Genomic DNA, 27,363 nt, shown 5'->3' with positions numbered 1-27,363 from the left:
TTCCCAGCCTTTGTTTATGTGATAGCCACACCTAATACAGACAGAATCCACAAATGAACTCCTTTGTGTTTGTCTTCTTGTGATTCTTAAATACTGCCTCTTACCCAGGACAGGGGCTCGTTTGCCTGAAAAGCAGTAACCGAATACGGATTTAATGTTGTTAACAGATCCTTCATCCATTATCCACTTAGTTTTTGTTCTGTCCAGGAGGAAGATCTTGTGCATTTCTACCTTTGCTAGTAATGGTCCTCACAAGGAACACAACTGCATGGAAAACTTTTATCCTCAGTGGTATTGTTCTCCCTCTCTGCATGTATTCAAACAGTGCAGGTTCAGGTGCTTGGTTGCAGCTAACTCCAGTGAGTGTGTACTGACAACAGAATTTTTAGCAGTTTCTTCCAGTGCAGACCAGCCTTTATTGTACAGCATGTGTTACCCCAGCTGTCAGTAAGATTTGGGATATCTTTCGTCATTGTTGTTGTGTTGTTTTTTTGCACATGAACAGGTAGATGTTGATCCAGACAGGCCCTTGCTAAGCTGGTCTCAGCTGGAAGCCGTTTTTGACATAATGTAACCTGCAGTGCAGTGTGAGTAAGATCTGTATGGCTTGGGGAGGTCCAAAGGGAACTGCTGCTCCTTGGGGTTCAGCCAGAAATGTATCACAGAATTCCTCTGAGGCCAAACAGGGAGGTATTACTGTAGCAAAATGTCTAATCCAGTAATTTGTCGTTAATGTTTATTTTGCATTATGTTGGCATTTGTTTTGTTACTTCTCCTCCTATTAAAATTGCTGTCTGCTTTTATGGCTTTCACCACTTCACAAATGCTAGTTAATTTGCCCTCATGATGTTTATGTTTGACTATGGTTTTATTCACATCTGTGCAAGTGCAATTGAGACGCAGCTCCTAAAAAATGATAAATGTAGGCATGAAGTTCATTGCAGTCTTTTTCTAGATCACCAAGATTTTCAGCATTATTGACCATGCCTATGACAAGTTACCCAGGAAGTGTTTTGCAGAACTGGCTGGCTGCCGCTGGGAGGAGTAGCAGTTGTGTATATACAGGAAGATGAAATCTCATGGAGGTGGTAGGCTGTGCTTGTTCCTTTCTAGATTGCCTTGCTGGAAGAGTTGGCTTGATTGCCACTTGAGCATTAGCTTCAAGTGTGGTCTGTGGGTGACCATGAGCAGAGTTCCTTATAATAAGAGTTCTTCTATCTTAGGCCTTTAGTTTAATGATGGGATGAAAATAGCGTGCACTCCTTTAGATAATGACCTGCACTAGTTTTGTGGTGAAATAACAGCATCTGTAACCATCCTGTACAATATTACTACAGCATTTAATGTTTTTGATTGCTGCTCCTGTCACATGCACAAGGAACAGAGATTGATAGAAATTGTTCACTGTAATATGGTTATTTTTCCTCTCAAGTCAAAATGTACTTCATGTTGCTTCATCAGAAGAGACCTATGTAATTAAATTTTCTCTGTATTTTCCTTTCATATTGTATATCTTCTCACCTCAAGTTAACTAATTGCCACTTGACTCAAGGTGGGGAAGGATTCTGCAGATGCTAAGAAAGACAATGTCTAAATGTTTTTGTTCTAGAATTAAGATATTTATTCTTTAATCCCTGAATTTAGTCATGGAGAAAATGTACCTGATTATAGCCTGTTGTGAACAATCTCTGGCAAATTGTGCCTGCCTTTTGAAGTTCTACCAGTATACAAACACCACTCTTTTTTCTCTTTGATGTCACCTTTGTGACATCAGACACAGAGCCAGTTTTGAATTTCCTTGCCACTTACCTTAGAAGGATGCGATGAAATTTTGTTGGCATGTGCTGCATGAGGTTGCTTAGATGCATGCACACTTGGGAGCTGAGAGAATACATTTGGGATGTTGTTATGGTTTAGCACAGTCTCGTGCAGCAAGGAAGCACTCCCTTGTCAGAAGTGCAGGAAGGACATTCTGCTCAGTTTGGGCTCTCTTATTACATGTAATACTTAGAGCTTTTATGTTACTAAAGCATATTGAGGGGGAACTTTCTCCCCTTCTCACAAAGGTATGATTCTCATATTTCTTGTTCGCCGTCATTAGTACTGGCTACACAGATATCTGGGGCATGAGAAAATTAAAAAAAGCCATGAAACCCAGTAACAAAATCCTGTCATTTTTCTAATTTGAGCTATAATAGCTCATTCAGTGCCAGAATACATGGTAACCACTTGAGCTCACAGCTAGCAATGAACTGATTCCAAGCTGCTGTACCTGTGATGCTGTACTTTTGTTTTCTCCATCCACAAAGCTGCCCTCCCTGAGGGCTCTTCTTCCTGAAAAGATGCTACATACATATGTACAGCCTAGATAGAAAGCACAGCATTGCTTATGCTCAAAGAGAATGGAAAATACAAGGTAGGAGGAGGTGCTGTACAGAAGGAAAATAATCTGTTCAAGTTCTGGGAAAGCAAATGGAATCAACAGTTGCAGATAACTGAAGTCTTTGAACAATTGTGGACCGAATGGCAAACACGAAGGGGAAGAGCTGGGAAGAAGGTGACAGGGAAGAAGCAGGGATCTCCTTGATCTCCTCTGGGACACTGGTCTGCCCAGAAGCTGCATCTAAATGCATGAAAGAAACCTGTGAAACAGATTTGGGAAACAAAGAAATAGGCAAAGTATGAGACTGATTTATTTTAATTGGTTTAAGTGATGTTTTAGAAGTTAGTTACTTGTGTTGGATGCCATTTTTACCATTGGTTATCTCTTCAGTTTGTTTAGTAGCATTATCAGCAGTTCTGGAGGCAGTTAATAGCAGGAGGTTGACTTGCAAACTGTGATTAGTGGATTAGAGCTGACTGAGGGAAGGAATTTTCCTGCTCTACTCTCCTGTGCAGCTTTAGGCACCCCAATATAACAACGCTTTCATCGTAGGGGTTGGAATTGGGGGTGGTGCTGTGTGGAGCCAGGAGTTGGACATGGAGGTCCTTGTGAGTCCCTTCCAACTTTGGATATTCTGATTCTATGGATCAAATGCACTTTTTCTCCCTTACTGTATGGCGTCCAGTTTCCCAAATGCAGTAATATATTGACTTCTTGTTCACTGATTTTGCATAACACTGTATCAGAAAATCCAGGAAATGTCTAAATAAAAAAAAGCCTATTAACTGAGGTACATGAGGCCTTGCTACAACTAGGAACAAATTGTTTTGAAGCTCCTAGGAAAGTGACCACACCATGCTGAGGGCTGGCAGTGCAGGTGAACATCCTCATATCTGAAACAATAAGTTATATTTTTGTATGGATCGTTGCCTTTTCCAAGTGGGTTCATCCAGTACCAATGGTCTCCATGAGTCCTTTTCAATTCAGGCCATTCTATGATTCTATGCCCATCAATTTGTGAATTAAAAAAGAGTGAGTTGACACACACTGTGGGAATAAGACTACTACACGAGCCAAGTGTTGTGGAGGCAGTGCAGGTGGTTTTGAACTGCTGTATAAATGCAACTGAATTTAAAAGCCATTTTAGAGAAATGTTTAATGTTTTATTGTTTTCTTTTGCTTTTTTATTAGCAGGAACATTCTGAACAAATATTTAAAATTAATTTTGAATGTAGCTTCCTTTAGCAGGTACCAGAACTATTTTTGTTCACAGCAAATTGTAATTTAATGCCTTCTACTGTGTCTTTTGAATTTTATGAATTAAGTGTGCGTGTGTATATGCATAGATAAATAGTATGTGGGTGTTTTAAAGTGCATCTCCTCACGTGCAAGTTTTAATTTTACAGACGATATCAGAAATTGCAGAAGATAATGAAGCCCTGGTAAGAACCTGATTAGATCATCACCTTGCACACTTCCTCTTCTTTTGCATGAGTGAGTTCAGGCCCTTGCGCTAATCTTTATATGTAAATACATCTGTGCTTATTCATTCAGCCAATCTTCAACCTCTGTTTTCTCTTCTTTGATACTTATCTGATGCGGCCTTTTTTGCTTTGCTTATGGAATGGGTGCTTTAATTCTGTAACTTCTGCAAGGACCTACCCAATTTCCTAACTAAGGGGCTTTTTAATTGTTATTATTTTATTATTCGAGCAATCATTTCCCTGCCTTCTCCATGTTCCCCTTTTAAATTTGTCTGACTTACGTGATCAATATTAGACAATTCCAACTGTTTATATTAGTGAGATAAGGGTCACTGTGCCATTTTGGATTCCAGTTATTTTCTGGTCCCAGTTAGTTTTATTTATTACAGATAACTGCATAAAGAGAAACTGCAATATTCTGAAGGGTTTCTTATTAGGAACTTCTAGGGCATGTTTGTTTGAATTCTTCTGTATGCTTCAAGTTAAGCACACACTTCATAGGCTTTAATAAATTGGGATCCTGAGGGATGTTCTTTAGTGCACTGATTGGCTTGCAAGTTCATCACATCAAGTATAGCTGAAACCCAAGCAAGCAAAAGAGTAATTAATCAATTAAGTGTGCATCTGTCACTCTGATGTGGCTTATCATGCAGCAAATGCAGCTTCCCATCCAAATCCATGCTGAATCGTGCTTTCACAAAGCTGCTGAAACGTTAATCATTAAATCATTGCCTAATAAATTAAACAGTAGCCATAAATTTGGCAAAAACCTTAAATCCTTCCTCTACATTCTCTTCCTCAACCTAATATGGAATAACATTTCTTAATATAAAAGTTGAGATTCTGAGAAAAATAATTAAAATGCCATGAGGCTTTCAAAATTCTTGGCGGCATCGCTCCTGCTGGGATGCCTCCTGTGCATTTTGATGCTGGTTTTTTTCCCTCGTTGATTTGAAAGTAGGGTGGTTTTTTTGTGTGTGAGCAGCAGTTATACTCCATCAGCACCACTCTGTTCCCAAATTCTATTATCTTGTATTTTTTTTTTACACACAATAATATGATTGTCCTCTGAACAGTCTCAGGAAAGTTCTGAAGTGCTGACTTAAAGTTGCTTTGAGCCCTGGTCTAAGAACCCGATTATGTGATGACCTGAATTAAGCTGTGGGTTTTGTGGCACAATTTAGTCATGTTTACCCATGGGAGCAAGGCCTTACCCTCCTCTGGAGGGTACTTACTGATCATTGTAGTACAGCACGTCGGTGAACATGGTAGAAATAAATTTGTGTGTGACTAGAGTGTATTTAACCTTGAATGCTAAATGGATGAGGTTCAATTTATATCAGGGCACACAATTTAATATTCTGATTTCCTTGAGTAGTAAATGAAACGATACAATTAAAATCACGGAGTTTTGTGATTGTACTAAGATGCCAGCCCCACTGGGCAGGCCATGAAATTGGTATCTCTGGAACTTGGTTTATTCATAACCTTTGAAGGTAAAGTGCTGTATGATTGTTGTGAAGCATCCTAAATTCTTTTCACCATGAATTATTGGGAGAAAGATTGATGAAAATAAAAAAAGATTTCAGCATGTAATACAACAAACAAAACATAAAAACTTTGCAGCCTCTTGCTGCTGTCTTTATTATTAGTTACTCTAAAGAAGCCAAATGCTAATTGAAAGAAAAAGTTTCTTTTGATTTACAGGATGGGATGTTTCATAAAGCCCAAGTATTTCACGTTATCTCTGGCAGCTTGCACATGCTGACCTGGAGAAGATGACTTAATTAAAACCTCACTTCTGTAGAGAGGACACGTTTAATACCTTTTATCCACTGAAGGAAATTCATATTCTAAAATGTGAGTTTCTTTTCTCTGTCCTTTTAGTCTTACAGATTCCCATTATGTTTCAGGATTTCCTTTATCTCATGCTGGCTAATGCTCGGTTTAAAAGAAAATTCCCTGTGGAACAGCCATATCAATTGACTACTTAATTGTAGTCAAACCATGCTGTCTGGAAAGTGATGCTTCTGCATAGATCCTTATTCTTAGCCTTTTAAGAATAGTGTATCTTTTTATGGAAATTACCATGAAATGAGCAAAAACATGAGCTGAAAAGATGGGAAAGAAGAGAAAAGGTAACTCTAATCATCTGCCTGAAGAGCCAATGTGTAATAGCTCCTCTGGGCTACCTTTCCATGCTGACAATTGCTTAATGTACCTAAAAGTGGATTAAGTCATACCTCATAATAAGAGTATCTACACCCGAATTTATTCAAGAATAGTTAAGTTCTGTTTAAAATTCAAAGTCTGTTTTTGTAATTGGAGTTAATTCACAAGCTTAGAGAGGCTGTAATACCAGGGATACAAATACCAGGTTTTTTGGGAGTGCAGTTACTTTAAAATCAGTACGGTTGATCCTTTGTAATGAATGCAGTGAAACTGTACCAACAAAAATACTTGAGTAGTGTTTGGTGCATTGCAAAAAAATAATCTGTGTCAATTGCAGTGTAGTAGTTAAGAGCATTTTCTGTCATCACCTACAAAAACAGGAGCAGCTACCTGCAGGTTGTTCAGTCGGTTTATGACATATAGAATAAGTAGGTGTGAATTGACCCTAGTCTGATGTGGAGGCTTAGCTTTACCTTTGGAAAGGTTATTTAAGAACCAAGGAAGTGTAGAAGCAATGAAGAAGAGTCGAGTCATAGCAATGAAAGAGGTTCACACTGTGCTTGCAGAGTATCCTATCATTGAACTTCATTGAGGCTGAGGTTCTTGCCCCCATGGCTTTTCCAGAGCCCTTGTCCTCTTCTGATTTAGGTAGATCCAGCTTCCCTCCTCAAATTTATTTATGGCCTTTTATACTTGAAGAGTCTCATTTGCAGGGCTGTTTATACTCTGATGTTGGCCATCCTTGCAGTAAGGCCCTTTCAGCTGCCCAGTGTTGGGCTGTGAGCACAGTTGCTAAATGACAAGGGATTGGAAGTTAACCACTTCCTTAACCCCTGCAGCTGGCAGTAGGCTCCAGTCCCCTTCTTGCCTCCTGCCCAGTTAGTGTTTCTCTTTGCTGCCTTTCCTCTGCACAATTAGATTTGACCCAAAAATGAGCTGGTAGATGCATCTTGTTCAAAAACATCTGAGGGATTTTGCTGCTCACGTCCCATTAATTTAATTTGAAAAGAAATTAAAATTGCTGTAGGCATCTTTCAGGATATCAGACATAGTTCTCTCTATATAAATATATCTCCGTGTATTCATATATCTATCTCTATATATATATCTGTAAACTGTATAGCACACCTCATTAAAAAGATAGTTTTCCTTGTACAGTTGATAGTGATGAAGACAAGTGATAGACATGGTGGTCAGGGTCACATGCACATTCCTTTTCTTTTTAGGAAAGAAAAATTAAACGTATATGGAATTCCTCAGTTTCAGAAAGTAAGAATGCAGAAAATTCTTAGGAACATTAATCAGCAGGTGCTGCCCTGATCTTTGCCTAAGACACGCAGGTAAAATAATTTGAAACACAGCTGCAAATTTGTCCCAGGGCTTGAGGTGCTCAGGCCTTGGATCAGAGCAGTAGGCATCCATGCTGGAATGGCTCACACTGGGTTGGTCGATGGCCTTGCAGACCACAGGTGTTTGCTTCTTCTGAGACTTTGGCTGTGAGCTGGTGAGTGAGGAGGTGTCTCATCACCAACTCGCCCATATCTGCAGTGATTGGGGCCACATAGCAGAAAATGGGAGACATCAGCTGTCCCAGCAGAAGTACACAAGCCAGAGCCCTGGAGAGGGATTGTGCAAGCTGTTTAATGACACAGATCATTAAAATGTCAGTGTTAGTGAGAGATGAAATTGCAGTTATACAGTGTGTCTTTCTGATTGCTCTTCCCTCTTGCCACAATGACATGCATTTAAAAGCACCTTCATCAGGAATTACTGTCAAACCATTAGGTCATTTTGCAAGAATAGCAGGAGGTTGATATTTACAGAATAGTTGTGCCTTGTGCTGTGTGCTCTCCTGAAAGATTTTGTGAAGCAAGCCCCAACATTTTTTGGACTTTTTGTATGACTACAATAATTGCTCGCTGAGATTCTGAGTTAAACAGTGCCGCTTATTTTCTGAGATTGCTACATTTTATGAACAAGCTTTGATTCCCCTGAAATTTCCTGCATCTATTCAGTCTGCCACTCAATAGCGTGAATGTGTCTGCATGTGTGTATTGAAACAGAAATGCTTGGAAGTCTATTTCTACCAATCTACTTGTGTTTAAATATGTAACAATGAATCAACACCGCTCCCTCCTATTTTATCTTGCTAGTTACCCTGGAGATTGTTTTCATGTCTTGCTGTGCTACACCTAGTGCTTATCCTTTAAGCCTGGCTTTTAACTTTTGCAATGCTCTTTAGTGTACATATGTGTGTGCCTGTGGATAGATAGATATTTTAAAAATTCATGCTATGTGTATGTGGTGGTGCATAATATGTGCTTGATTAGTCCCAGTGTTGCACCTCTTTGCTCTTAATAATTTGAAAAATGTCATAGTGACACCCACGGGGGCAGCCTGCCTTGTTTTAAGTTGGAAAGTACTTTCACTGTCTGGATCCCAGACAGTTGTGCCAGTGGTACATCTGCTAAAACCGGGCTTGTATATTAGTATTTTCAGCTCTGTTAACCTCGTTTCACATTCAGAGATGTGCAGGGAGATAAAGAATTGACAGGATTAATGAAGAGTGCTGGTGAGAAGAATAAGTGAGTCTGCTGAATGTAAAGGAATTTAACTAAACTGAATTCCAGCCGCTGCTGTTCTGGAGAAAAAAAATACATATGTATGCGTAGGTTTAATACTAAACAATCCCTCTACTCTACACCTGTTGCTAATAGGAGTTTCCTTTCATTTACAGTTAGTTTATAGAAGAATATTGATGTACTAAACACAGGTTAGTTGACAAAATTTGTAAACAATTTGTAAGAAAATCCAAGTTAAATAAAGATAAATCTCCCAGTATTAAACTAAGCAAATAATTTATCTCCTTTTAATCTTATACAACACTTTTCCTAATTGATTTTTTTTTTTTTTTCATTTAATTTGTACATAATTTAGTCTGGCCTTATAAAATTCTGACATTCCATATAATCATGGAAGTATTCTGCCATGAATATCCATGCAAGTTTTTAAAAAGAAGCTCTTTCCAAAGGATGCATTTTTACTTAGACATTCATAAATAACCATTATATGCAAAAAGAATGGGCTGGGGAGAATGAGAGGACTGGAGCTGATTATATTTCCTACAGAGCAGTATTGTTTTCTTTTTATGAAATCCTTGGTTATTTGGAATGCTAATGATGACATTTTAAGCCTAATTTAATTCCTGGAAGATTTGTAGAATTAAAAGACAAACAGTCATGTATGACTGGACAAAGTATTCCTTGTAGAATTAACAGTGGTTTATTTTTTTAAAAAAGACACTGTTTTTCTTGTTTACTCTTTGATATGACTTTTTCATTTGGTCATAAAGAATCAGACGTGGTAGATGCCCTTATTTTGGAAGGGAAGGTGTGTGATAGTTCCCTCCTAACCCAAAATGTCAAGAATGGCAAGTTTCATTTCAGTGAAGTGTTTTGCAGAGTTTTGATGAAACCCCTATCCTAAGGGAAAGGGTCACTAAAGGTTTTTCTTTTGGTGTCAAGAAGCCTTAATGCAGATTATATCAAATCTGTAAAGAATGGCTATTGGAATTGCCACATTTAAATTGCTTTCTTGCTTTATTCCTTTGTCCTGCAGTGAATGCCTTCCCTCTGAGTGAATGTTGACTGATTTGGGTTGGGATGGTACAGGACAGTAGGGGATCAAATCACACAAGGGTTACTAATTGCCTTCCTTAACTACAACTATTCTACTATAGACTCAGTTTTCCAACATACTGAGCATTGTAGTTCCAATCTTACAGGTTTTAATTTTGCCTTTTTATTAGGTGAGCTGCTGCGTTAAAGTCAGTGGGGCTATTCATGTTATTTAGCTTGATTGCATGCTTAAGCTTGTAAATGGCTTAGTGACAGAGCACCTTGCAGGCATTTTGGCGTGCCCTTAAAGGTAACACACTGCTGCTTTTAGAGCCCTGTGCACTGCTTTTTCTATTGACTTATTAGCTCATCAAATGGTTTCATTGAAATCTTTGTGGCTACTGACCGTTGGGTACCGTGAGTATATATAGAAATGAAGGTGATCTATAAAACGTGATTTTAACAAGGAAAATTAGTGTGCAGCTAGTCAATTTTGAGCATGTTCTTTGTGATGAGTTTAAACCTGTGTGGAAATAGTTAATACAAAGATGCACTGAATCTCAAATTCACAGGTAGCTATGCAGTGTAGCGGCTCACAAATTCTAAGCAATTTGAGCTGTGTTCCTGAATGAACAACTGGAAAAAAAAAAAAGCAAACATTCTCTCCTGTTAGCTGTGAAATTTTGAATTAGATAGAAGAAGTTCAGTTGGGCTATCTGATTTCCTTGAGCACTGCATGTGGTGTTTTCCTAGGACCTAGCTCTTCTCTCACTCAATTGCTTTCTTTCAGGTGATTATTCTTGATGTCCATGCAAAATTGCTTTGGAGACTATTTGTTGCATGGCCTCTCTTGCTCTTTTGCTGCCTCTTAATCCATGTTTGGCTTCGTTTTCCTGCCTTTTTGAAAGCTTCCTGCTACTTTATTCCCTCGGTCATTGCCATGCTGCCTAACTGGTAACTGTAGTCACGACTCCTATCTCTTGCAGCTTTGGAGATATGTTGTCCTTTACACTGACTGCATTTGTTGAGCTGATGGATCATGGGATTGTATCGTGGGATACATTCTCTGTGGCATTCATTAAAAAGGTAAATTTGTAATCAGTGCTATGTGTTTTGTACAAATTTGCTTCTACACTTGAAAATTTACAAATTTGCTTCTACACTATTTTTGAGGTGAGTTGTGCTTTCTCTCCTTCAGGTGCATTGTGTAGGTGATTGCTTGGGCAAAAAGGTATATGAAAATGAGATTAACATCCTATTTAAACGTACAAATATTTGGAACTGCAGGATCTAGCCCAAACTTCTAATGAATTCAGTGCAAGTGAAATTGGATGAACGCTGTGTTAGGCTTATTACATGGGCTGCTGCTTGCTCAGTTTGAGTGTGACCTCCTTGTGCAGATACCAGGCAGCTAAAGCAGAAAATAGTATTTAGATTTAATGTAAATTAAAGTGAGTCACAATATGGATCTTGAAATAAAAACAGCACTGAAATGTTTCCTTTGAGGATAGGGAAGGAAGAGAAATGAGTTAGTAATAATTTCAATTTGTAAACTGAAATCTCCCGAGTTGATCAAGCTGAACTCCAGCTCCCTGAATCCTGCGACTAAGGTCTAAGGTTTTGAAAAAGATTTTTTCCATGATCTGCAACATTTTTCTTCTTTTCTTGCACGTGGTACATGCACAAGTTACTTTTAATCCTTCAGTTATTTTTGCAGCAGAAGCAGCAAAGTACTCTTTAAATGCAGAAATGTAACGGCCTTTAGAAAGAAAGATTTTGTTATGACTGATTTAACTGTTTTTACTTATTCTCATCCTAAATATTGGCAGATTGGAAGCAAATAAATTGGCTCTTCTGATCACAACAAAACCAAAAACTCTTTCCAAGTTGTTGTCTTTTTTTTTTTCAAAGCAGGTTGAAGTTGGAATGTATCTTACATTAAAGTGCATTTGTATGAGTCCAAATGATGTCAGAGTCAATTCACTGTAATGATGTCACCTGAGGGAAAGATATCTTTCCTTTTTAACAAAATGTGTCAGACTATGTTTAAATTTGATTGGAAAATTATTTCCACCTAAAGGAAGCCTAAATTTACATTTGTTGTCAGAAGTAAAAGAAATATACAGTTATGAATTATGTGTTATGAATTTAAAAACCTTTTGGATGTGGTGCTCAGGAACATGATTTAGTGGTGGGTTGTTACATTTAGGGTAGTATGGTTCGTTGGGGATGGACTTGATGATCTTGAAGGTCTTTTCCAATGTGAGCAATTCTATGATTCTATGAAAAGAGAACTAGATTTTTATGTTCAATTTTGGTCATTAAAATGCTAGGTGTTATTTATGAGAGAGATTAATATTATGTTTTGGACTTTGTTAATCTTGTAGGCTAGGTAGATTAATGATGATGATTTTAACATGGCAAAGAAGGTAGTACACCTGTGTTTTAACTGGCTTTGTGAGACTGAAAGTCCAGCCTAGAATGTGTTATGTGCTGGGGGAGCCTACGTACTCAAATAGGCCACTTGAGGTTGCTGATGGGCTAGCTCAAGTGGATGGCAGGATGGATAAGAGTTAATTTTCTGCTAGCTGAATCTCTGCAACCCTGCTTCAAGTGCTTCTGCCCTTTGAAGCTGTCTTTCTTGTCAAATGGAAGCCAAACTGGAATGGGAATGCATTAAGTTGAATAACTTTTTTTTTTTTTAATATCTTGAATAAATAATTTCCTAACTAGAAATGTAGAAGCTGGAGGAGATCTCTAGGGAACCTCTGAATGCTTCAAATAAGTAACTAGATGGTGTTGAAAGAAGTCCTTCTCCCATCCTGTGGGTATGTTAAGACTTCTATTGTAACTACTGCAAATAAGAATTGACACTTTCAAGTAGGGCTTTGTTCCTTATCTTCAGGGAAAATATAATTTGAGAAACTTTCTTACAACAGTATCTCTCAAGGCTCTTTTCTTCCTCATGACAATAAAGCTCGTTTAGACTGGAACTCCACAGTACCCTAAAGGATTTGGTTGCTAAGTTCTTAAAATATGTCATAATAATTTGGTATCAAAATAAAATACAAAAATTTGGAACTCTTTTATTTTCTTTATCCTCTTGTAGAAATTAAGGCTAGTAGTGTTTGTTGAGGTGTTCTTAAGAATCTCTTAGAATTACTTGTGTAAGTGCTGTTTTGTAACTGTGTGAGGCAGTCTCAACCTTGATGAATTGCTTACTCTGCCTTCCAAAATATGCTGTGCAGGAAAAGTGAGTGGCAGTGGGAAAAGTATCTCTGTGTCTCACAGCTGCCAGTTGTTCCTTCTGTGGTGAAGTGCAACTGTAGTTCCTTACCTGAAAATGAGATTTGTGCTTGAAAACTTTACTATGCGTTAGGAGTTTACAGAAACAAAACTGCCTTGGATTTTCCTGTTATTTTCATTTACAGACATCAAAGTGGTCCAGGCATCTCTGAAAATCAAATCTGTTTCCTTCAGTTATTTTTGCCATGGTGGATGTGGCGTTTGTTATTCGCTTGTTTTTTTTTTTGTCTGTTTGGTTTGTTTGTTTGTGCTTTTGTCCTTAACTTTTAAATGACATATTTCTCTCACTTCAGGTGATGCTGAAACAGGAAGAGGGCTCAAAATATGTAGTTTAGCTCTCTCTAGCATTCCTGCCTGCTCTTACTCCATGTGTTTAGGTCCTGTTTCAGCAGAGCACTGAGCTTGAATACATCAGGGCATTCTAATGCTTAATTTCCCTTGAAACTGCACCATCGCTTCTGTTATGTGGGGCTACATAAGGCTATGCAGATAGCAAGGTTACGATTTTATCCTTAGTGACACACATCCGTGTGCCAGGTTTTCATGTGAAAGTGTATAACCATTAAGTGGCTTGTTCCTGGAGAAAAGGCTCTATTCTTGTGAGCATGCATCATTATTTATCATCAGAAGTTTTGACAGATGAGTGCAGGATTATGTTTGGATGTTGAGAGCCCTCCTGGCACATGGTGCTCAGTAAGCAGAGTTCTCCAGAGAGCAGCAATTGACACGAATTTGAACTCTTATTGATTCCTTTTTTTCCACACCCAGAACTTCAAATATGAGCATATAAATTCTTTTAAATGTTATTTTGTGCCCTCTGAAAATTGCATGCCTCGTTTATCATGGCAGACTTGCCTGGACATCTTTTCTAGATATATGTCATATTTCAGCAAGGTGGTTTTGAGTGTACATAGCTTAGCATGGAAATTACCCAGCAGATGCTTTGCATGTATGTTCTGTGTGAGATGTCACAGCTCTCTGAACACACAGGCCAGCTTCAGTAGTACCTTGAGCTTATGTTTGTTGTAAAAAGACATTGTGGCCCAGGATCAGAAGAATACATGTGTCTGAAGCAGCCTTTCCTAGGCTGAGGTTTCAGCTATCTGTAATTAGATCAGTGCAGCAGGCCTCTGGTGGGAATATGTTATATTGCAGTGAAGCTTTCACACCAGCACTTGAACTGCTGAGGCAAAGAGGTGCTGCACAAAGAGTGATTCATGTCAGGGCTTCTGAAGAGGGTGACAGTAGTCTGACAACTGGGAACACATTCTGGGTACGTTGTATTCCCGCTACACGGTTGATCCATGTGTGCCTGGTGACTGAGACATCCAGAGTGCATTTCACTTGTGTGAGCAGTGCAGAGCTGATCTGTACGTGCCCAGTGTACGTGCTGTGGGACTTGTGGACATCTGGCAGCCCTGACACGGTGCATCAGAAAACAACTAGATTAGCGTTAGCAGAGCTAAGGTAGTACGAGCTGAGATGCAGCTTGTCACCCTAAACAGCACACTGTGCATTATGTACTAATGTAAATAATAATTGTGCTGAGGACTTGCAGACAGCACATATTGAAAGCCCAGAGCAGAAATAGTCTCCTCTCCACCTATTCCCCATGCATGCATGGGTTGGTTTTTTATTTTTTGTAAATCCAATTTCTGTTTCATGAACGGAGTTGCATTCTGCACAGCGTGCTGTGGCAGTGCAAAGCAAGTAGCAGAGCAATAAACACCAATGCTGTAGAACAGCAGAAAAAGAAATCCATCTCTCTCTTCACAGTCTCCAACCATAGTTATTTTTAAAAAGTGGGAAGGGGAGAAGGCAGGACTTTGCTGCTTCAGCATTGCGCAGAACGTCACGAGGGCATAAGCATTGTTGTGATGTGTCAATACTGTGAATTTTACAGTTGCCTAGGCAGCTTTTCCAAGCATTTGGCATGCCTTTCTTTCTCCAAAAGGAAAATTATACAAGGGTCTAAGTGAGCTTCCAGTATCAAAACCACATTGGTGTCCTGAAGTGTGACTACTTAAGAAGGGTTTACTTGAGGTTTTCTGGAAAGAATGTGTTTAATAGGCTGTAGTGACCCCATCTCAAGTCTATTACTTGGTTATGAAGGATAAATAACTGGTCACTGGACTTTTTTTTTCTGGTTGTCTGTACTTCCTTGCATACTTTTTTGCTTGTCTCTGCTGGTATTGGTACATCTGAGGAAAATCCAAGCAGTTCTCTGTTCCTTTGTCAGCAGAAGATGAGAGTCTTTCCTGGGAGAAGGCTGTGGAGCATGCAAAGGAACACATGGTGCCACATGGTTTCTACCAGTGTGCCATTCCTTCATAGCAGCTTTCAGTAAGAGTGACAGAAATGAATGCACAAACAGCAAGACTAGACTGTATTTAGAGTTACACAATCAATTGTGCCAATAAATGGTAATCAAGTGAGTTTTAATTTGTAATCTGGAGAGAGCTATTGTTGGTGAGAAGAAGAAAGAAAAATATAGCTTATTTTGCTGCAGATGCATTTTGCCAGAAAATTAGATGTGAATTTTTCTTTTGCAGCCATTGCTCTGAGCCTAGGAGCTCGTTTAGAGAGCACAGGCTGCACAGACACTGGAAAAAATGAGCAGAATTTTTGTCATCCTTTCCAAAGTTACCCTCAGAAAAAAACGCAGCATCTATCGTTCTTTAATGCTGATTTATCTTATACGTAACTTAGTACAGAAGCATATATTTTGCAGGTATTAGTATTGACATAAATCTGAGGTGATTCATGCCAGCTGAAAAACCTGGTGCTACCGTGTCCTCTGAAGGTTCCTGCAGTGCCTGGCTGACTGCTGTCAGGTATTAACAGATGCCTGGCATGTAGTCAAGACTGCTTTTACTCTCAACACTTTTCTGAGACAACTCCACAGTTTGTTTCTTCCCTTTTCCTGGTTTTATGAGAGGACTCAAATTTTCTAAATGTCTTAATTTGTAGATAGCAAGCTATGTGAACAAATTTGCCTCAGACATCTCTATCTTACAACGGTCACTAGCGATCCTGGAATCGATGGTGCTCAATAGCCATGACCTGTACCAGAAGGTGGCACAGGAGATCACAATTGGGCAGCTAATCCCACATCTCCAGGGGTGAGTATATTCAAATGCCACTTGATATGCTGTTCTTTTTTAATTTTTATCCTTCCAAATGAGCACAGCATTTAGAAAAGGAGTGATATGAAGACTCCTGCATAAGTTCCACATCTGTGGCTGAATGGCAAATAGCCAGCTTTCTGGAGTAGCTTGATCATAGACTTCTAGTATTGTTACTTCTATTACTAATTGATTTTTTCTTGGTGCAAAGCTGCCTGTATGGTTAGAAATGGGAAGGAAAAGGAGAGCACCTAGTATTGGTTGTGATTGAATGCTTAGCACCATCAGCATACAGATGGTATGGTTTTGCCAGTCTGCCTCTGGGAAACGTGAAAGACAAAACCTGGGCAACTTCTGTTGAAGGTACATTTAGAAAGAGAGAGGTCTTTTCTTTAACAATAATGCACTGCTATTCAGTGGATGGAAACCACTTCCTTTAGCAGAGGGTAATGCATTTTAAACTGGAATGCACACCTCCTAGCTGGGGCGTTTTTTCTACTCACCTGGAAAGCTTTTTAATATCAACAAGGTTTTCTTCAGAGCCATTTACAGTTTCTTCTTCCTAACTGTAGCTGGGGCATCTGAGCATCTGGCTGGAGCTCGTTGTCTGAGCTCCTGATAAATGGCACTTTGAGGTTGTTACTCATTTCACCTTTCTTGAATGCTGAGCATCATGTTTCTCTTACTAATAATAGAGAGAACCCGAATGACTAATTACTTAGCTTTTATATGAGTAAGTTGAAGTGCAAACAGTCCCTGATCTTCTACTGGTAGTAATGCAACTGGAAAATGAGTTTCTGTAGCTTGTGTGTTCGTGGTCATATCTCACGTTTATGATTTTCTCCCTTACAGGACAGACCAAGAAATCCAGACGTACACCATTGCAGTAATAAATGCACTTTTCCTTAAGGCCCCGGATGACAAGAGGCAGGTCAGTTGTTGGGGTTTATATCCATGTATTGTAGGAAACACACTACGTTCATACATGCAGATGTCCCAGTCACTACTGTCACTGGTGTAATAGCATTCATTTCAGTGGAGTTACCTCCATCTCGTACCAGTATTAGGGAGGGTTAAGAATTCTTCTGCAATTCTGTAGTTCCCTGTAACCTCACATGAACCATATTGACTGTGGCTGGCTGTAGTATTTATTGTACTGAACTCTTTGCCAGCACAGCTTGTAAACCCAGGCTATTTTTTTGGTAAGTCATTTTCCCCTCCAGATTTCTTAATAAGAAATGTGTTCCTTTTGATAAAGGGACTATCTTGGCACGTCAGCATTTCATGAATGTCAGCGCACTATTCTAAGTTAACTTTAGGGCCAGAGATCAGAAGCTTCAAAAGGAAAGACTTCAGGATTGCTAGCTGATGCTAAACGATTGAATGTGATGTGTTATGAAATAGAGGAGTTTCATCCATGTTTATCAAGTAATTAGCTTGTGTCAAAACAGAGTTACTCATTTATTTATTTAGTATTTCCATCACCAGGAACCATGATGATAATTCTCGTGGTGACCAAAACGAGGTCATTGAGAGCTGCTGATAAATCCTCATGAGGATTTGTCTTAGACTTATTTGCACTTTTCAACGCTGGAGAATGTTGAAACAAACACTAACACAAAATACAAATGGAAAATGGAAACTGTGGAATAAAAACTTCACTTGCGCAAAATCGTACTCCACAAGAGCATGTGAGAAATGTCTGCAGATTGCCAGAACTCAAACAAGTTCTGGACTGGTCCTGCCCCAAAATCTGTTGGATGCAAGGAGACAGCCTCTCTGCTTCCATGCTAGGGGGACTGCTATGATGTGACTGCCTTGCAGTTAAGAAAAGGATTTAAATTCACACTGGTATCTGCCTTTTCTTTACTTTTTCTTTTTTTTCAACACTTCCACACCCATTTCTGTAGTGCAAAAAGCCAAAGAGATTCAAAGTTTTTCTTTTTTAATGAGGACTGTCTTGTTGCCTTGCTTCCTCTGCCATTGTCAAGGACTCAATCATCTAGAAAAAATGTAGGTTACTTAAAAATGAGGAATGAGAACTTTGTGTATTAGAAAAGAGATGTTGTGCAGTGAAATGATACTGTGAATGTTTGAAGAGCTTTTTTTTCCCCCCACTTGTCTGCATTTTCAGAGGGACACGTTGCTATGGGAAATGAGGTGGGAAATTTTGTCACATAATTTTTGTTCTCCTCTGTTACTACAGTACTTTTTTTTAGAAAAGACAGCTCATCAGCTGCTAATAGCCTTGAAGGTGTCTTGGAGACAAGGCTGGTTTTATTATAGTCATAGGTTTTGTGAATTCTTGTTGTTCTTGTCACAGTTTTTGGTTCAGTGGGCAAAAATGATATTCTAGTGACAGGTTTTAACTTCCATACATACAAATCAAGTAACAGCTTGATTGTCTCCAAGAAGTGAAATGAATTTTCAAAAACACATCTCATTATTTGCCTGTCCATCTTTTTGCTGGGTACAGCTACACGTTAACAGCCAGTCTGTGCCCTGTAACATGAGTTGTATCATGTGCCTGGCACTCCCCCTGCAGTTCAGTTGGGCATTTCCGTAGAGAATTGATGCATCTGCATCATTCATTCTTCAGCTGTTATGTGCAATTGAAAGCAGCTTTGCCAGAAAAAAAAAAAAAAAAGCTTGAAAACTATAAGCTGAGATTCTCTTGGTTTTGGTTCCTTCTTTCTTCCACATTATTCCTGTGTGAACAAAATTTTGATGTGATGCCAGCTGGACCAAATGATAGTGCATTCCAGGAATGTCCTTAAGCAAGTGTCAGCATTGACTTGCTGTGTTATGCAGGACTGTGATACACTTGTAGGTCATTGATTAGAAGTACAAGGGTAAGGTTTGTTGTTAGCTGTTTAATTCACAGCAGCAAGCAGTACCTAAATAGCAGAGTGCAGTATGTTACCCAAATTAACCAAATCCTTACAGTGTACATTTTTCAAATTGGAATTTAAAAATACATGCGTGGTAATTACTGTTAGATGCATTGATGTATGAAATACATATGCTACTGTGTTCACATCCATGCATGCATATTTCTATATAAGTGGAAAACGTTAAAAACAGGATACGTGCCTGTTAGGCATGATTCAGGAGACCAGGCTTTCATTCTTTATTAGCATAAAATACTCTCTTCTATGTATTTTAGGGTAGTTTGCAGCATGGCCAGCCAAGGCCAGATGTCTAAGAGAGAAAGTCAAAACATCCTGGTTGATAGGGACTTGGCCATTACTTCTAGAAAGAAAAACTAATTGGAGACAAAACAGTGGACCAATGCCAGCACTGCTAGCAATATACAGGGGGGAAGTATTAGTTACTGTGAAAAAACAGCATTGAGCTGCAATCTAAAAATTAGACTCTGTGACTCTGAAGCAGCCAAAATATTAATATAAATATGCATGTTTTTTGATGTCTGATTTTAAAAGCCTGACTGACAGATTGAAAGGTGTTCATGCTGTGTGGCTGAGGAATGGGAGTTGTGAGGGGGGAATTGTGCTTGAACAGGTGTGTGAAAAAGCACTGTTGAACCCACAGAAGTCTCCTCTGAGATCTTGTGTTGCTGTTACTGGATCACCAAAGTTTTCAGCTTGATATAGCTTTCACTCTGTCCCCTTTTTCACAGCAAAGTAATCTTGACTTTGTGGCACCAAAATAACTCCTACTGTTGTAGTTGATAAGCTGCTTCATTTTGCATACAAGAAACACTGCAGAAACTTAAGACTTGAACCTTGTCAACTGGTATGTTGCTATAGGAATAGCACTAAAATACCTGTTTCTATTTATTTTTTTTCTAAATCAGGAAATGGCAAACATTTTGGCACAAAAGCAGCTCCGCTCCATTATCCTAACTGTAAGTATATCGTTTTCAACATTACTTTTCACTAGCAGAGAGAAAAGCTGGATTGAGTTTTTATGTGCATAGGTTTTATCCTCACATACTTTAATTGCTCTTTGGCTTTTGATACATTTGGAAGCCTTTAATGTATAACATGAAGATCTTGTTACTGAGTGGGTTCAAAACTGATGATCTGAAATGGTGTTTTTCCAGCCCAATGAATTGTTATTTCTTGCTGACAATACAATGCAGAATAAAAAAAAATAATAGTATCTGGGGGATTTTCTTCCCACTGAGAGTGAGAGCTTACGTGTGAAGTCTAGGCAATGTCTGAAGGATTTGTAGTAGATCCTTTGTTTTAAATTTTAGACCTGATGGAAACTATGCAAGCCGCACAGGGCTTTCCATTCTGCAAAATCAGCCCCTGTGTTTTTTGGTTCTACAGGACTCTGTATCTTGATATCAAATTGCACACAATTTGTTGCCGCTTGTACAAAGGAAGCAGGATATCCAGCCCAGAATGAAGTTAATGGATGTAAATAAAAGACTTACTTCAACTATCTTGGGAAATCATAGGGATTTTGACATCAACCTTAGCGTAGATTAGTTCTTGAAGGGAATAAGGTAAAGTTCTTCTTAAAAAGAGTGAGTTCAGTATCTGTTGTGAGTTAGTGGGCAATAAGCAAAACCTAACAGCAACAAATAAACAAACCTTGTCCCTTTCTCACTCACTGTCATTATTTTAGTGATACATGCAAAAGAAACAGCAGCAACGAAGTCATACACAAAAAAACAGGGAATTTGTTTCATAAGGCATGTTTTTGCATTGCTTGTGATCATAAGAAATTGGTAGAAGCATATGGATAATATTCTTAAGTGTTCATTTACTGTCATAAAATGCTACTTCAGTAGCTTTTGGCAGATAGTTTTGTTTTTCTCTGAGGCTTCAGTGAAATCTAGTTTCAGTTGTACTAATCTCCTGCATGACTTTCCTTATGTCTTCCCTGCTGTGTTTAGTAACTTGGGTCTGTTTCCCCTGTAGCTGTTTGGTTTTAGACACAACAGGGATTTTTAAATGATCCACCAGTTGGTAACTGCTTTGTGAATGGGGTAATTCTGTGTTGTGTGTATAGGCTATTGTATGCTAATGCATTTCTAAGCCATCTTCCTCACGTAGATCACAGATGTCTGGTAGAGGTGGCATTGCCATATGATGCTAGCTCTGACAGCAGCAGTAGCACTCACTGTTTTATCACTATATCTGCACATTGTGTTGGCATCTTGAGTGCTTTTCTGCTCAGGGAGCAACTCTCATAAATGTTTTTGAATATGCTCACTCTTTTTGATGCAAGTCTCTAACGCTCTTGGTAGGGAGTAAATTTTTCTACAGAGTGGCTCCCTACTATTTTTCTTGTTTATTTTTGTTTGTTTTGTTTTGTTTTCACCACTTCTCACTGGCTCAGTGTAGTGGCTAAAAGGAGGAAGCATCGATGCATTGTTAAAGTTCCATTCCTTAACATTTCTTATGAAGCCTGTATTTCATCTGAATACCTAAACTGGCAGCATTAGCCTTGGTTTAATTTTTTTTCTGGAATATGCACACGCCATTACCTATCAACACATACTGAAATGGAAACACCCGAGTCCAACTCATGGGATTTTCTGATACAGTGGCATTCACTGCAGTCTATCTTTCTTTTATAGCATGTTATCAGGGCACAGAGGGCCATCAATAATGAAATGGCGCATCAACTTTACGTTCTCCAAGTACTTACATTTAACCTTCTGGAAGACAGAATGATGACAAAAATGGATCCACAGGATCAGGTAAATATCTGATATGATCTTTCAGAACAGGAAGAAGTTAACTACTCATTGCTGTGTCTAAATCTCTTTATGGAGGAAAAGACACTGCCAGAAATGCTTGCATAACCTCTTTCAAGATACGATGTTCAGTTGTGTTTTCTGTATGTCAAAAGATGAACTGACTATTGTATTACATGTACAAAAGTACAGCAAAATGGTCAGGTTTTTCTCTTTAGTATGTTGTTTCATGAACTGAATTTGCTCTCATCCTGATTTAAAACTCTGAAGTGAAACTTTCAATTTTTATCCTTGTCAGAACCAACAGAGATGCATAGTCCTTAAAAGTATTCCAGTAGGGCAAAAATGGATATTTAACATTCTACAACTAAACTCAATTGGCGTTACAAGCAAACTCATTTTTGTTGCTGTGAACCTGTGCAGTAGTTGTTCATTGTTCATTGTGTCCACACACCAGCCTTAATGCTATTCAGTGTGCAAAAAGAGACTTCCCAAAGAGGCTCAAATGTTGGTGTAGAATCAGTGAGAAATAGAGAAGATGAGTTTTGTTAATTTTTCCTTTTTAAGGCCATGTACAAAGGGGAAGCTGATTTCGTTTTTAAGAGGGAATTGTGTCAAGACTTACTGATGATATCAAGAAAAGGAGATGAGAGGGAAAGATGATCATAAACATAAATAACAGTGTTATTTTGCTCTTCCTGTGTCTTTAGTTTGAGACAGGAAAGTATGACTCTTAGAAGAATGTGAATGTAGTTACGTAGTGCATATCTCAATAGAGGGATTGAGATAACTACCATCAATACAAATAATGCTAAGTCTAGAAGCATTTCCAGTTACATATAACTGCAGCAAGTCCTTTCTTGCCCATTTCCTTGCCAACAGAAATGGGCAGTCACCAAAAAGGTCACAGAGTGTTAAGCTGTTTCAGTGTAAGTCAGCAAAGTAAGTAAAGCCCACGTATCAGCTTAATTTGAAATGGTGGTGATCTCTTGGCTTCTGTAGTTTCGTGGCTGTGGTTAAAATGAAATGCATAGTTAGTGACCTTGTTAACATGAGTCCAACTTCCAGCAATCAACATTTAAGCATCTCTGCATGCGAACCATACGAAAGTGAGACCTTCAGAAAATAAGAACCACAAAGTGATTCCTGTCGACAGTCTTTGAGAAACAAGTAAAAAATTCAGATTAAGGTTGAAACAGCCTTTGGGGAACTGATTATTAAAATGAGAGTTATTTTTAACAATTGTTTTTAACATTTGTTTTGACTCAGGCTCAACGGGATATCATATTTGAACTACGAAGAATTGCATTTGATGCAGAATTGGAACCTAACAACAGTAGTGGCAGTATTGAGAAACGCAAATCTATGTATACTCGAGACTATAAAAAACTTGGATTTATTGTGAGTATTTTAACCCTGAGTGATCATACACTGGAAATGGCTGATTGAAAATGGCTGAATGGATCTGTTGCAGTACATTCTCTAATCAGTCAAATGTCTTGCTTGATCTTCTGGCTGTTGCCAACAGGAGAATAGCATAATTTCTTTGTCTTTTTGCAAATCTTTTTAACCCCAAATGATTGCTTAGCAGACACTAGAGTTAAATGGAAGAAATAACCATCTGAGTTTGAAGCACAATTTTGTACATCATACCATGATTTAACTTAATGGAGTCTTTGAACAAGCATTGTCTAATGGATCTGTGGCAGACCTGTTATTGTGCTCTTACTAACAGAGTATAGTGATGAGCACAGTAAATCAAAGATAGCTCTCTTTTATGGTATTTACTTGTAGGACCTTGTGTTTTGTTTGCTTGAACTTGTTTCATCTGAGGGTAGGGTTATGGTTAGAATGTGATTTTCTTTCTCCTTAGATAAAATTGTATGCTTCACATCTTGCATGATTCATTACTTTGCTGTTGGCACAACAAATGTACACTGAATATAGTACGGTAGCCACAGATACAGATGGGGTGGTTTTAAGCACTGGTACAAGCTCACTGTGCAGTTTATGAGCTTTGCTCAGTTCTGTGCCTGGGGCTTAGTATTATCCAGTTTCCTTGTGGCTTTGGGAGGAGATTTTCCAGGTTCTTGTAGTTGTTTTCATCACTTATGAGTGAGGAAACAATTCTACTGTATTGGTGCTAATGCATCTGTAAGGAGTCTGAAGTAAGTAGAGCGAAGGGAAAGAACTTGGCATTTTAGAGTTGTAAGTATGGTTATAAAGTCAGTGATACGAGGAAGCTTTTGAATCTCAGCGTGGGTTTTTTTGTTGTCCTTGTCAGTCAGTCTGTTCTCACCTCCTGTGTTACAGAAGATCATTGCTATCTCAGCTTCTAAACAATTCGTGTGTGAGATGAACAGAGGACTTTGGGCCTTCAAAGCCTGAAGAAAAATGCAGGCCCTGGTTTATAGATGTATGAGCTGGATGTAGACTTTCTGCTTGTGATGAACAAGGACAAAAATGGGGCCGCACAGACCTTATGTTATAGGTGATGGAAAAATAACTGGCAAAGAAGGAAATGGTGACAAACCTAGATTAGGGATGGGACAAGGAGGAATGATGAGGTGTAGTAACTTCATGGTGGAGCTGTTCAAACAGAGATTATGGCACTGTCTCGCTCCAATTTATAGGAGGGAGATGTGGTTCTTTTAATATCTGTATACCCGGTGTGAGATTAAGAAACAACGTCCATATGTTTATATGTTAGTCCAACCAGTTTATTACAAAACCTAATCAGGGAGACGGGGAAGGGAAGGAGGGCGATAGAAAAGACAGGAAAGATGCAAGAATTGCGTAAAGCGGGGAGAGTCACCAGCACGATCCAGCAGCGTCCCGCTGCATAACGTTTGAAGGTCCGAGGCAGACGCAGTGGGGGCGGGGAGCAGCAGCGTGGCGACCTTGGGCAGCGGGCAGGCAGCGGAGGCAGTCGTGGAGCCAAGCCTTGAGGAAGCAGCAGCCCTCAGGCAGCAGGCCAGGAGAGTTCGACAGCATGCAGGTGTCACCTCACGAGGAATCTAACAGTCAGGAATCCTCATGATGTTCTTCATGAGGAATCTGGTGCCAGAAACCTATCCTCGTGGTTTTCGGTTCCTCTTTTATCCTCCTTGTTCTCCTGCCTACGTGACAAGGACCGGCCTTGAGCAAGAGTCATTGAGTACCCCCTGAGATGGCCATCATCCTGAGGTAAGGCCACACAAAGGAGCACTTCACAGCCATTTAGCTGCAGCTCATCTCTCTCTCCTTGCCCCTGGCCTTGTCCATCTTGTCCCCCACACAAAGGATTTCACAGCCCTTGCCCAGGACATGTTCATCTGTGTCCCCAGCAAGCTTTGAGACAATGATGTAAAAGAATCGTCTCTTACAGGCATATAGAAAAGTTTCAAATTTAAAACAAGCATTCTCTAATTGTGGCTGACCACTTTTGGATATCTGCTGTGCACTCAAGTTTTATCAGAGGACGAAGATGCACAGCTCCCACTGTCACTGGAATCTCTTTTGCGTCTTGCACTTCTGAAAGCCTTATCTTCTTGCCTTGTTGAAGTTGGAGCTGAAAAACTATGTAATAAAGCATCTGATACAAGCTGCATCAAGACTAGCACGCAGATTTTCTGAATTCTATTCCTGTTTCCCTGCTCTTTAAAAATACTAAATATCAACAGGATTGCAGGCTAGCACTTGTTCTTCCAGTGCTTTTGTTTGCCCCATAAGAATCCCCATAAGAATCTGTTGATTCTGCAGAGCTGAAGTCATCATTAACAACAGTGCATTAGAACTGATAGCATTTTGAAGGAGACACTTGCTGTGAACCAAAATGTCTTACTGCCTTGTCTGAGTTTGCAGCAACTCTTGCTGTGTCTGTGCAGCAGGGATATCTTCATTATTCTCGTTTGGGCTGTTCTTTAGGAAGCCTACAGAGATCAACTGTATTCAAGGGTTACAGCAGCAATGTATGCTATGTAACTCTGATAGCCATCCAACGGGGAATGGGGATCAAACTCTATGAGAGAATGGGAGCTGAAATCCAAGCAGTTAAGAAAACGTGGAAGGATAAAAAAGGGGAAAGCATAACGTGAGAAAATAAATATGGGAAAGTGAGCTTTTCAGAGCACCATGACAAGGGTCCCAAGTGGGGGGAGGCACTAACAGAATGATGAAGTAATGCACAAATAAAGAACCTTAATTGTAAATTGTGGGGGTAGTTACTGTGCTCTTGTACAGAATTTTTACTTTGAGCAGAGAGTACAGGGACACTAAATATATAACATTTCCCGTAGCTGAAAAGGAATTGAACTTTCACAGACTGGGCAAGAAGGGCCTGTTGTGGAGCTCAGGCTATGAATCTGACAGCATCACACAGTTTGTCTGACTAGTCTTTAGCTAGCCTGGCTTCCTTCCCTTTCTTCTGTTAACTCCATTGCTAAAGTGTCTTTTGAAAAATGTAGGTAGGATACATTAGCAAACGGAGCTGTTCTGTGATTACCAGGAAGTTTCTCTCCCCCTTGTTTTAGCCGTTTAACCTAAGAAGAAAATCAATGAATTGATTGGCTGCCTTTGAATGCTGTCTTCATTTGTTCCACTGGTAGTGGTGGTCAGAATAGTTTCTTGAATTGATTAAACGTTCTTCCTGAGGGAGAGAGCAAAACCATGGTCTAGCCATCCAGCTGTTCTTGGACTGCTTGTTCTCTTTCTGCATGGGAAATGCAGGAATTCTATTTATTTTTCTCAGCCACATCAAAAAGTTTTGCCACATTGCAAATGTATTGTCAAGAAAAGAGAAAGTCCAGATTTAGTTTCAGAAGTTCTCAATACTGTTCGTAAAACTACTTTATTAGAAAGCTATGTTCATTTAAAGAAACCACAAGGCCATTCCAGATGGTTGTGATGACCTGTGTGAAGTTTATTATGGGCAGAGATTTTCAAATGAGATGTTCTTGAGGAGATCTACTAAAACACCAACAAATACAACAGAAGATGACTCGATTAGGAGATGGAAGCTTCTCTCACCCTATGAAACTATTTTTCTGAGACAAGAGCAAATTAAGTAGCTTGAATAGCATTTAATTTTGTTTTGGTTTTCTTTCCAGTCTTAAAATCTCTTTTGTCGGGGGAATCCCAATCAGTATTTACGTATGGCAGTTCTTGTATTAAAAGCAGAGATTTGTAGATTTACAATAATAGCGTAATTTTATGCTAGAGATATCTGAAAGATGTCTCGGAAAGAAGTTGTAGTGAATGCTTTTAAATTTAGAGGCAGATCTGACCAAATTCAAAGCAGTGAAGAAAAAAAACCTGTTCAAGTATTTTTTTTTTTTTCCAAGTTTGCATTGTGTAGAGCTTTTTTGTTTGTTTGTTCAGACTTTTGTAACATATGTGTTGTTTGCATGCGTGCAGAAAGTCAAGATGGCAAATGATTTCTTAATTGTGCCATGTGCTGTGCTGGAATTTATCGGTGTAGAAAAATATAATGAGTACATTATTACAGGAGATGGGAAGCCAGTCTGACAAAGAGATGATAATTAAAAGGGAAGTTTAGAATGGTCTGAAGTTCTTGTAAAGACGGGCACAAGCTTAACGTACAAAAAATTAATGGTGGTGA

At 39.0% G+C, this 27,363-nt stretch overlaps 1 protein-coding gene across 1 annotated transcript in view; it reads left to right on the top strand.

Annotated features, from left to right (window-relative positions):
• The window catches only part of ELMO1 (engulfment and cell motility 1), a gene marked incomplete at both ends in the record, with an annotated part of 245,247 nt that overhangs the window by 40,834 nt on the left and 177,050 nt on the right, over window positions 1-27,363 (top strand). Inside the window, 7 exons of the mRNA XM_079538185.1 lie at window positions 3,790-3,825; window positions 10,643-10,742; window positions 15,933-16,084; window positions 16,940-17,018; window positions 19,905-19,955; window positions 21,645-21,767; window positions 23,034-23,165. Coding sequence (XP_079394311.1) covers window positions 3,790-3,825; window positions 10,643-10,742; window positions 15,933-16,084; window positions 16,940-17,018; window positions 19,905-19,955; window positions 21,645-21,767; window positions 23,034-23,165 — 673 coding nt within the window. The remainder of the gene's footprint in view (window positions 1-3,789; window positions 3,826-10,642; window positions 10,743-15,932; window positions 16,085-16,939; window positions 17,019-19,904; window positions 19,956-21,644; window positions 21,768-23,033; window positions 23,166-27,363) is intronic.

The sequence above is a fragment of the Tetrao urogallus genome, assembly GCF_951394365.1.
Source record: "Tetrao urogallus genome assembly, chromosome: 7".
NCBI classification, from domain to species: domain Eukaryota; kingdom Metazoa; phylum Chordata; class Aves; order Galliformes; family Phasianidae; genus Tetrao; species Tetrao urogallus.
The sequence above is the reverse complement of the archived record's forward strand: the minus strand, read 5'-3'. Positions and strand labels throughout refer to the sequence as shown.